Genomic DNA, 12,694 nt, shown 5'->3' on the forward strand with positions numbered 1-12,694 from the left:
GAGACGTTAGTCATAAATGAGAGCTGGAAATAAAGCTAGAAACCGTTAAATTGGTACACTGTATTGAAGCAGGTGAGGTTATCATCTGTTGGCTTCCTGTCTTTCATTAATATTGCTGTTCTTTTAGAGTTGGCATCTCCAACCGAAAAACTCATTTTTCACTCCAAAATACAATAATACACCAATATGCAGTAACTTATCTTCAACTGAACTTCATTTTTTAACACCAAAAAGAGAATATTCCAAGTATATTATTTCTCATGCTTAAAATTTTAAAATTAATAACCAATTTTTTGAATAAAAAAAAAAACATATAGTGGGTGAATAGTGCAACGCCGCCGCAAGTAAATAGCGGAAGATTTGGCGTTCGGCTAGAGCGTCATGACGCCATACGCATGTTTGACGTTCAGTTGGAGATGCTCTAAACTCTTTTTTTACCTTATTCCCGTCCAATGATCACCCAGATTTATTATTATTTTTTTGGGACATTGAAATTTCTAATGCAAATTCACACACTCATCGCATACGCAAACTTCGAAGTTAAGACCTATTGATAAGTAATCAAAACTCCAAACAAATAGATCAAGAAGAGCTGCGTCCCCCAAATTTTATGATTGCTATGATTTAGATTTCAACGGTTTCTCAACATATTTTGCAATAAGGAGCCTAATAAAAATGAGACGTCATTTTGTTTCGACATAATACTTTGATGGTGGTTAGATTTTAGATTTTGAAGCAAACTTTACTATTGTAATCTTCAGTGACATTTGATTATTTTGAAGTAATGAGCTTTGTTTCTATGCAATTTCACATTCATTTATATTATTCTACTGTTAATAAAGTGAGTACAAGTGAAATTTCCACCGACTCTCTCGACCGTGTTATTTTCTAATTATTCTTACAGTAAAAGAAAAAAAAACTAAGGTAAGGTTGTGTTTGTAATATGTTTTCTTTACTGTTTTGTAATGGGAAAAACAATCAACAAAAAATATTCTGTTTTTTTGGTTGAAAATTTAAATTTTAGAATGTTCAGATAGCAAAAACAAACTATAAACTAAACAAACGGAATGCTGATTCAAGCGCTCCAAATAAGAACTCACTTTTCACCTTGATATTTTGATGAATGTGAATTTCTAAGAGCAAGAGTTTACTTTCATTCATTTTCTATCAAATAAATAAATAGTTGGATTTAATTGCAAAATTAAATTTTACTTGAATCGCTTTCAAACACTTATTATAAAAAAATGGAGGGAGTTAAATTCATCTTATCAAAATGCAAAATCTTATGGGATCTTAGTCTGTTGGTTAACAGCTTAGGCTACCAACTATGAGATATTGGGTTTGAGTCTTGCATATGAGATGTGTGTGTCTGCCTTAATTGTCCTAAATGTCCCAAAAAAAAATACAAAATCTTCTGAAGTAATTTATAGATTCAACTTTACAAGCTTTATGGTTCTTTACCCCTGCCTTAACCTTAAACAGAACTTTGCACCAGTCTGTCATAAAAGCAGGACAATCTGAACTGTGGTTCCACCTTCCAAGACTATTTATATCCACCTATCCCCTCCCCTCTTCTCCTCACAAACATTCCCTTATTATCCCTCATTTCCCAACTTCCTCTTTTCCATTCACTCCTTGTTCCCACCACAAACAATTCTTTCTTTTTGCTGTTCTTTTTCCAATCAAACAAAACCTGCTCCACTCAAGAAGAAAATAGAAACAGGGATATGGCCTTTAATATGCTATTAATGGTAAGCTTTCTCCTTCTCTTCTCTACTGCCATTTGTTATGGGCAGGGAGGAGGTTGGACCAATGCTCATGCGACCTTCTATGGAGGAAGTGATGCTTCTGGCACTATGGGTATGTTTCTCTTCTCTCGCTCTATGCATGTAGAGGAAGGTGTGTTAGTGGAGAGATTATTCTGTGCAGCGTCCAAACGCCTCCAGAAGCGAATCCGAACGCACCACGTCTGGTGGTTAATGACAGGCAATGGTGCCTTCCTGGTTCCATTGTGGTCACTGCAACCAATTTCTGCCCACCAAATAATGCTCTTCCAAACAATGCAGGAGGGTGGTGTAATCCTCCCCAACAGCATTTTGATCTCTCTCAACCTGTTTTTCAGCGCATTGCTCTCTATAGGGCTGGAATTGTTCCTGTTTCTTACAGAAGGTAACTCTCTTTTTCAACACTCTCAATAACATCAGCGGTGAATTTTTCAAATAAGAGAAGACCAAAGAGTTTTTCTGAATTTTAGAGGATGCAAAACTTCTATATAAGAATTTAAGAGTAAAAAAGTGAGGTCAATGTGAGACTTGATCAAATTAATATATATACATTGCATGACATATTATAAGGAAGCCTTTTGACTCTGTTTTTTGTGCAATTCAGAGTTCCATGCAGGAGAAAGGGAGGGATAAGGTTCACCATTAATGGCCACTCCTACTTCAACCTTGTTCTCATCACCAACGTCGCGGGCGCCGGCGACGTGCACGCCGTCTCGATCAAGGGATCAAGAACAGGATGGCAGTCTATGTCCAGAAATTGGGGCCAGAACTGGCAGAGCAATTCCTACCTCAATGGCCAATCTCTCTCCTTCCAAGTCACCACCAGTGATGGCCGCTCAGTTCTCTCCTACAATGTTGCTCCTCCCAACTGGTCCTTTGGCCAAACCTTCTCAGGATCTCAGTTCTTCTGATCAGTGCTCAATTCTATATATCTATATATATATATAAGTATGGTATAAAGATATATAGGAATCCTTTGGTTGGACTTTTTAATCTGATTTGTGCCAGCTTCTGTTGCAATTTCATAAGGAGAAGCCCAATTAAATGAGCTCATTGTTTAAAACAAAAAAGGCTTGTTTTATTATAGCCTTACTATGAGGAAGAGAGGAGCAGGGCCTGCTTGTTTCTTCTTTAACTATTTATTTAGTGTTCTAAATTTGTCTTCTGCTCCTAAACAATTATTTCTGTTAGTCAGAGGACCTAATTATCAGCATCTTTGCTGAATGCTAAAGCTTTGTAATATGGATCTTTATATGTTATACAGTGTTGTAGTTTGCAGATTTTAATTTGGGTGTTTAAAAACTGAAGTAAATGATGTTTGGATTTAATAACTTTGAGCTTCAAATTTGTATTGTGATCCAGCCTTAGATCTAACTTTGGCATTAGAAACTAAAAATAAGTTATTTTCATTAAAAAAAACTTAATTAATTGGTTTTAAATATTTCAATTATATGTTAAATTGGTTTCTTTTTCAGAAGAAGATTAAAAGCTTGTTACCTACAGAATTATACTCCTTTTAAGGGCTTGGAATGTCAAGTGGGATAAGCTAATAAAAATATGAATGACTATTACAAGATTGGGACTTTATTTGAGTTGACTAATTAATGGGAGTAAAATATAATCAATCAGGCTTATACAAATTAATTCACTAATTGTATAATAGGAACCTCATCCTGAGGTCATGAACCCAAATAAAAGTTTTCTTTTAAATTTGGGGCGTTGATTGAAATGAAAAATATTTATAAATTTCATAGATATATTTAATATACATGTAAGTGCAAAACTGAAGTATTCCTTTTAATCATCATTTCATTAAGAAAATGTATAATTTAGGATATCAAAAGCTTTTACTTTTACTTCAATTTTCTGTGGAAAACTTTTTTTTTTTTTTTTTGGAAAAGTTGCTGCCTCAATGAGCCGGCATGATGAATAGTAGCTCGCCTTTTTGGAAATGGGAGCTTATAAATAAATTATTATTATTATTATTTAATATTTTGTAGCTTTTAAAATTCTAAAAATATTAAAAATTTTAAAAAATTTCTAGAAAATTCTTAAATAATCTTTTATCTACCCCCTCTTTTATACCTATAACTTTTTTTTTTCTTTTTTACCTTTTCTTTCTTTCTTTCTTATTCTTACATTAGTGGTATTCTACTATCTTAGATAGGCAATATACCCTATCAAACTTCAATGTCCTTCTTTGTGTAGAAGAAATACCGATGAGAGATTATTCTCCCCTTAGACTATCCATGATAGAAGAAGATCAATCGCCTCATGCATAAGATGATGATCAAAAAAGATCTAGAGGTATTAACACCCGAGTGAAGACCTGGTGATCGAAGCGAACGAGCAGAGGTTTGTCGATGTTTGATGATTAGAAAAAGATATAGCGATTTTAAATTGATCCTTTGATGTAGGGAGATGAAAGGTGATGAAATATGCATATGGTGGTATTCAAATGATGAAAGCCTAACAGAGATGGTTAGGTTACATTCTGACGTTGGCACTCGGGTAGTGAGCTGAAGATGATTATTGGAGGGTGTACTACTAATGGTAGTCGAGTGAGGGACTGATGATGACTGATTGGAGGTGAATATGGTGGTTGAGATGCAAAGGAATAATAAATGACCATCAAGTGAAGGGCCGATGATGGTGGTGGTTGAGTTGTAGTCTATTGGATGTAGTAGACATCCATGCTAACAGGGGGTCGACAGCGAACAAATTAACAGAGGTGGCCAGGTTGTGTGCCAATGGCATCAGTCTAGCAACATACTAAGAATGTCAAATGTGTGAAGGCCTATTAGAGCTTCGATCTTTCCTTGAAGAACAAGTTGATGCTTTAAAGTGCTGCGTGGAAGGGGTTGATAGAATCTGCCAAAGATATTTGATCGAGGATGTTTGAGCTATTAGTGGTTGTTTCTCAGAATATTGCTCGTTGTTTCTCAGATACTTCTATGGAGAAAGTCAAAAGAAATTCCACTAAGGGAGTTCAACCTATCCCAGGCTATTTTCTAAAACATTACTTGATGACATTACACTACATTAAAAATTTTGGGAAAATCTACTTGGGATCTTTAACATTTTTTAGGTTATTTGCTAAAATTTTTTTGATAGCATTAACTTGCATGGAAGAGGTCGAGGGAATCGACAAAATTTTTTTGACCTAACTAATGTTGTTTGTCAGAACATTGCTCAATGATGTTGACTTGAGTGAAAGATGTTAAATCAAATATCCCTAATATCCACTATGCTTTAATTGGAGGGGCAAAAGCTGCATGTAACCCGAATCAAAAGTAAAGACTGGCCTGACTTTAGCAATTATTATCTTTTTGAGGTCGAGACTAAGACCTTCCCTAAGGAGTATAAGTCCAATTGAGGACTATATAGAGCTTAAAATTTACTTGAATTATTCTTATATTTATTAGAAGATTTATGCAAAATGATTAACAATGATATTATCTTAGAAGTTAACAATATTAGAGGAATTTTCTTGACCTAAATCTCATTTGATGTTGCAATTAAGGTTGCCTCCTAATCTTAATCTGCATCCATGAAATTGATATAGTAAAGACTAATGCTTGAGTAGTGATAAAACAATACATAAGGTTGCCCTCAATATTGAAGAACTTCCTTTGGATCTGATAATAGATTTTGGCAAATAGAGTGTCTTACTTCAATCGTGCCCAAGTCATTGATGTAAATGACCTTTTGAGGTTGCAGCAAAGCTTGCCCCCAACTAAGAATAATTTTCCATATACGGCAACAAATTGTTGCGCACCTGATAAATTATGTAGTGGTAGAGAGATAAAAATTTAGGGTTCTAATTTTATATAAGGATCTAACGCACGAACATATAAGTGAGAGGGGTGCAACGTTCAGAAGAGACATCCAAATTTTTATGTAGAAATCCTTAAAAGGGGGAAAATTTATGGGGCATAACCTAGTTAAAATAAATCTTCTAATGTTGGTGGTTGGTTACAAATAATGTCATTCCTTGGAGGAGGGCGTTGGCTCGATGAAATGAATACACATTGTATAGAATATATTACATAGTTGGAGAATGATATGATAGTTATTTTTAATATATTGTAGTCATGTTCGTTTGGTTGGCAGGGTCATAGTCAAATGATAATGGTTAGCAGGATCATAATTGGCAGCTGATAGAGGTCGGAAGGATCTTTGTCATGCAATAATGGTTGGAGACGCTGTAGTTGGCAGACAATGGAGGTCAAAAGAATCATAGTTAGGTGATGATGATCGAAGGGATCATAGTCCAATGACAGTGGTTGGACAGAACATAGCCATGTGACAATTATTGGAAGGATTATAGTTGATGAGCGATAATTGAGAAGGACTCATCAATGAATGCCAGATGGGGTCTGACGGTGATGGTAGGATGATGATGGTTAGAAGGAGCATAGTCGGTGGGAGATAGAGGTCAAAAGGATCATAATCATGCAATAATTGTTTGAGGATTGTAGTCGGTGGGCGATGTATGTTAGAAGAACTATAATTGTGCGATAGTGGTCGGAGGGACCATATTCAGGTGACAGTTGTCACACGAACCATAGTAAGACAATGGTGGTTGGAAAGACCATAGTTGATGGGTGATAATAGAGAAAGTCTTATCATTGGATGCTAGATGAAGGTCTGATGTTGATGGTTGGATGATGATGGTTAGAAGGATCATAGCCGATGGGCGACAGAGATTGAAAGGATTGTAGTCGGGATACATTGGTTTGAGGCATTGTAGTCGGTGGGAGATGGAGATTAGAAGAGTCGTAGTTGGGAGACGGTGGTCGGAGGAACCTTAGTCAGGTGATGGTGATCGAATAGATTGTAGTTGGGTGATAGTGGTTGGAAGGACCGTAGTTGATGGGTGACAATGGAGGAAAGCTTGTCAATGGATGCCAGATGGAGGTCTGCTGATGATGGTCAGGAGGAGATTCAGCAATGGTGGCCTCGTGGCACGGATTTATCAGTGGTGGTGCCGGGTGGAGCTCTAGGATTCTTTAATTAGAATATATGTCTTTAAAAGTATTGTACATGAGTTCAATTAGAGTCTTTGAACACAAAGATACGACATAACTAGAACAATCAGTATATAATACACCATGAATACATTGTTATATTTTATAAATTATTAAAATAAAATATAATTTTTTTAATATTTTTATTAAAAGCATCACATGAGGTCAGAAGGATCGCAGTTGGCAATGGTGGTCTGAGGACCGTAATCAAAAGACGACTGTGGTTTGAGGACCATAGTCAACGACTAATGATGGTATGGGGACCGTAGTCAATGAGTGATAGTAGTTTGCTGACTGTAATCAACAAGCGACAATGGTCCAAGGATCAGAATTGGTAGACGATAAAGGTCGAAGGAACTACAGTTTAGTAATGGGGGTCGAAAGGATCGTAGCAGGCATGCAACGGTGGTCGAATGACAATAGTTGGGTGAAGAAGGTCTAAGGGACCATAGCCAGGTGATGGAAGTCGGAGGGACTATAGTTGGGTGATGGTGGTCAAAGAAACTCTAGTTTGGCGATGAAAGTTGGAGGGACCATAGTCATGCAATAGTGGTTGAAGGGACACTAGTCGTGCTACTGAAGTCGGAGGGAGTGTAGTCAAACGACGGAGGTTTGACCAAACTTTGTCAAGCGACGGTGGTCGAAGGAATTATAGTCGGATGATGAAGGTCAAAGGGATTATAGTTGGGTGAAAAAGTGTAGAGGGACCATAGTTTATGGATGCTGAAACAACTGTCATCTAATGGAAGTACAATGATAGCAAGTCAATAGACAATAGTTTAGTGGCGGCGGTGGGGCAAACGTCCAACAACAACGGTCGTGCAAAGGAGGTCTGATGGTGTCAATTAGTTAATGAAAGTTTTGATGATAGTGGTTGGGCAGAGTTTTAACAATTGATAATAGGGAAGAGGTTTGGCGAATACAGAATAGTGGTCAACACCAATGACCAAGTGGCGAGGATTTGCTGGAGGTGGCGCTCGGGTGGAGCTGTGTGATTTTTTAAGTCTGTCCCAAAGCTTTCTTCTCTCTCTTATCCAAGCATCTTTGCCTAATCTATCATGTAAGGAGAGATAGTTTATTTATAAATTTTTTAGAGAGACATATCTCATAAATATAGATAAAATTTGGAGCAAATATAGAGCCCTTGATCGGACAATATTTATTGATCCCCTCGATTATAGAACATTTATTCAACATTTAAGTGACTTAATGATGCTAGAATTAAATAGTCTTGAGCTCATTGGATTTGTCTCGTCAATAGGGTCGATTCGATTATAAGTATTTCATATTTGGATATCATTTGATTTCCAAATTAATATAATGAAGTTTCCAAATATGCTTTAAACCATTACCATTTGAGTTCGTATTGGACCGATTTTGATGTCTTTGAGTTGTTCTTGTTGAAACATTTAGTAGTTTGACTAACAATTTGTTGAAATCAGAGTTCGGATGACCCTAATATAACTTTGGTTGTTTTTAAATCAAACATGTGTTGAGATTTATGTTTGATCGTGAAAATTTTGTTATGATGCATAAGTCTTAAAATTTCGTTCAACTTCAAGTACATTTAAAGTAAGAAAAAGATGAAAATAAAATTATGTATAACATCTCATGTGGCAGTGTACGAAAGATGATTAGCATTGTTAGAAAAAAAAAGCACTCATAAATTAGTTTTTTTTATTTTAAATAAATAATCAATCTGAATTACCGGGATAACTAATATAATTATGTGAATATATTTATCTTATTAACCATCAGAAGGAAATTATGCGGACAATGCTCAATGCCACTCACACTCACTATGCTCAGTTTCCACTCCCCTCTCGGTTCTCTCACTCACCCCAAACCTCTCCAAACGCTAAACCCTAATCCAGCCCTCCGATTTTTACCTCCGGTCGCTGGCACCACTTACATCTCCGGCAACGACGCGGGCTTGCGCTTCCGCGAAAAGCTTCTCTTCCTCGAACACGACCTTGGCGTCAATTCACTCCGCGCCCTTTCCCTCAACCCTAGCCTCCGCTCCGCTCCTCTCTCCTCTCTCAAATCGCTATCGTCCCTCCTCTCCTCCTTCGGCCTACTTCAATCCGATTCCTCTCGGGTCCTCTCCCTCCACCCCTCCCTCCTCACCGCCGATCCATCCGCCTCAATCCTCCCCGCCATCCACTTCCTTCTCGACACCGTATCCATCCCCTTCTTGGACCTTCGCCTCTCCATCAACCGCTGCCCTAGACTTCTCCTCTCCAGTGTCCCCGATCGCCTCCTGCCTTCCTTTAATTTCCTCCGTGGCCTCGGCTTTGTCGGTCGCCACCGCATCACCGCTCGTACTACTGTCCTTCTCATATCTGATGTTGAGGAGACGCTCATTCCCAAGCTTGATTTTGTCCAGAGCCTTGGGTTTTCTTATACGGATACTGTGAAATTGGTTTTGAGGATGCCTAGTCTGCTCACTTTTAGCGTTGAGAAGAATTTTCGGCCTAAGGTGGAGTTTTTAGTGGGGGAAATGGGGAGGGAAATTGTGGACTTGAAGGAGTTTCCGCAGTACTTTGCTTATAGTCTTGAGGGAAGGATTAAACCGCGACATACAATGATGGTAGAGAGAGGCTTTGGCTCCTCATCTATTTCACTTGGGGAGATGCTCAAGGCCAGTGATGGAGAGTTTCGAGAACGGCTACTAGAGATGCGGCTTAGTTCCGTGGGTGAGAAATTGTAGCTTGGTATGATGTGGGTTTCTTTTCCCCTTTCCAATTTTTTGAAGAAGTTGCATGCCTCCTAGATGCATACTTAGATTTGTAAATGTAAAATATTTGATGGGCCTGCCACATTAGTATTGTTGTAATAAGTACAATTCCCTGTATGTTATTATATTTTTAATTTTTGCTTATTTGGCTACCCAATACTTCAACTTTTGCATGAACGTTGTTTACTTCTAACTAGATGCTAGTAATCCTGTTTTGGGGCCATCAATGAATTGGATAACTTAGCAACAACAACAACAACAACAACATCAAGCCTTTATCCCACTACGTGGGGTCGGCTACATGAATCCTTTTTCTCCATTGTGTCCTATTAAAAGCGAATTGGATAACTTAACATCATGAGAATTTTAAGGGAACAAAACTTAACCTTATGGAACCTTATGGATATGCTTGATTACACAATTTCATATTAATTTTTTGCTTACAATTTAATTAATATTTATTTGGGTTTGCCTAGGATATATTAAAAATGATTTTTCCATTGACAATTCTTCACTCAACCAAGTGAAAAGTATTAAGTAAAAAAATTGTGGTTGTCATTGAGACGCATATGTTATCTTTTCAGTGGAAGTAAAAACTCAATTTCTCATTAACCTAGCAAGAAAGAAAAAAATATTGTTTACTCAATTTCTTTTCAATTGAGCAAGTGGATGACAATTGATTTCAATTCAATTCCTTTAATTTTTCCATTTCCAATTCTTTTTTATTTTATCTTTTTCACTTCCTTCAAATCAAATAGAGCCTAATTAACAATGGCAAAATGTTAGACCGGTCCTCCCTGGACTGGTCCAGCCGGCCCAATCCAACGGGCCGGTTCAGTTTTACCGAAGGAGGAGGGCGGGCGGACATGAGGCGGAAGCCGCATGAGGCTAGAGGCGGGGTCCACGTGAATTTCAAATTGCTTCTTGGAGCCAAAATGAGGGGAAGTGAGGGCAATTAGGTCCTTTTGTGTCTATTTTGAATTGTATGCATTAAGTAAGGAGTAAAGGGGAGGTTTAGGGTCATGTGTTTTTTGTCTTGTAGTTTCTCTTGTTCTTCTTGTCGACTTGGGCTCTAGATCGTATTCTAGAGATTGGGAGAGTGCGATCCTCCTCTCGAATAGAGGATCCTTGTATCTTTGCTATTTTCCTTTCATCTTCTAGTAAAATACAAGTTCTTACTTCGTGTTTCTATCGTTTTTCTCGTGTTTTCCCACTGTTTTGGCTGATTTCCTGCTGTGGACAGCAGTTTGCTGTGAGATCTTTGGCTAAAGTGATTAGGAAATACTTGGAATCAAGAATTTCCTATCACAAAACTCCACTCAAGCACTTACCACAAACATGGGGTTATAATTCAATTAGGATGGATACTTTATCATATTAAATATCAGTTGACATCTAAAAAATTATTGTTAATCATCATACAAGTATCATATCACTTTTCTTTTTGATCTTTTCATAGATTAATGGCTTTAAACTAATCAACCATGGATTCATTGTGTTATGTTTTGCTAATGTTGTTGATAACTGCAAACTCAACATAGTTATGTGTTCATTTATTGTAGCTACTATTTTATTATCTATACAATGTGAGAAGATTAGACCTTTTTAATTAGTTATTTTGACAACATATAAAAAATTATGATGACTTAGTTTTGACATTCTAGTCAAATATAGTGATACTAACCCAGTTTCAGTTATAAAAATTGTTTTAATGCTAATAATTTTTTTATATTAATTAAGTTAATACACAATACTACAAAAAAGCATAATTGTATAGCTTGCTTAACAATTTGTTGTGGTTTGAGTGTTTTTTGAGCTGTGAAATTAGCTTAATAATGGGCTTATACAATGATATAGATTGGTAATTCTTGGGGTGTCAATTTAGGTAAATGATTCAGGTTTCACACAATTCATTTATTATACGAGTTAGAATGTCTAACCTGAACCCAGGTTGAGACCAACTTGATTGACGTGAACCAACATGTGTGACCCATTCTATTTCATATTCCACAAAAAATTGCATTTGTAGGGTTTGTGGGATTAGGTGGAAATAGCTTCCAATTGATCTAGGAGAGAGCATTTACAAGTGATAGGAGATTTATTGGCGAAGGAGGTAGAGGCAAAGAAGGGTTCGTGGCGAAGAAGATTTATTTCATTTCTTCTTGCAGAATGCTGAAAGTGGTAGAGGTGAAGGAGGGTTATCAATGATAAGAGGTTTGTGAAATAGGGATGAGTTGGGGAGAAGTTGAGCTGCAGAGGAGACTATGAGAGAATGAAAAATGAATGCCACCTGTTGGTGTTATAGTGGTTGTGTGGTGATACAATCTAGGTTCTAAAACAAGTAGAACACTAGGAATACAACAAGACACTTCCTTTTAATAAAACATAAACCAACACCAACTAAATGAAACTTAATTGTAAACAACAACAACATCAAGGTTGGTTTTTGATAAAACATAAACCAACACCAACTAAATGAAACTTAATTGTAAACAACAACAACATCAAGCCTTTATCCCACTATGTGGGGTCGGCTACATGAATCCTTTTTCTCCATTGTGTCCTATTAAAAGTCAAATTCTCGTTTAAATCTAATAAAGAAAGGTCATTCATAATATTTTCTCGTTTAAATCTAATAAAGAAAGGTCATTCCTAATAAGTTCTCGTTTAAATCTAATAAAGAAAGGTCATTCCTAATATTTTCTAACCAAGTCTTTTTAGGTCTACCCCTACCTTTCTTAACATAAGTCAAATCTAATACCTCTACTCTCCTAACCGGGTCATCACAAGGCCGCCGTTTTATGTGACCAAAACCATCTAAGGCGACTTTCTCTAAACTTATCTTCTACTGGAGCTACTCCAACCTTTTCACGTATATGCTCATTCCGTATCCTATCTCTAAGGGTAAAGCCACTCAACCACCTGAGCATTTTCATCTCTGTCAAACTTAACTTAGTATTATGCTTCTCTTCTAAAGGCCAACATTCGGCACCATAAAGCATTGCAAGCCTCACTACCATCTTATAGAATTTTCCCTTAAGTTTGACCATCCAATCCATTATAACTAACATAAAAGAGAAATTAATATAACTAATTTGATAGCTTCCACACCCAAAAAGCTTGCGTGCAATTTTTTTGTAAAA

The 12,694-nt window shown here is 36.9% G+C and overlaps 1 protein-coding gene and 1 pseudogene across 1 annotated transcript; both read left to right on the top strand.

Moving 5' to 3' along the window:
* The first annotated feature begins 1,596 nt into the window (after window positions 1–1,596).
* On the top strand, window positions 1,597–3,070 carry LOC110112398 (annotated as a pseudogene).
* Window positions 3,071–8,580: 5,510 nt separating this feature from the next.
* LOC110112391 (transcription termination factor MTEF1, chloroplastic) lies at window positions 8,581–9,710 on the top strand. Its single transcript, XM_020844603.2, has one exon. The coding sequence runs from the start codon at window positions 8,598–8,600 to the stop codon at window positions 9,522–9,524; it is 927 nt and encodes a 308-aa protein (XP_020700262.1). The 5' UTR covers window positions 8,581–8,597; the 3' UTR covers window positions 9,525–9,710.
* Window positions 9,711–12,694: the final 2,984 nt, after the last annotated feature.

This window comes from Dendrobium catenatum, unplaced genomic scaffold (genome assembly GCF_001605985.2).
Source record: "Dendrobium catenatum unplaced genomic scaffold, ASM160598v2 fragScaff_scaffold_1226, whole genome shotgun sequence".
NCBI lineage: Eukaryota > Viridiplantae > Streptophyta > Magnoliopsida > Asparagales > Orchidaceae > Dendrobium > Dendrobium catenatum.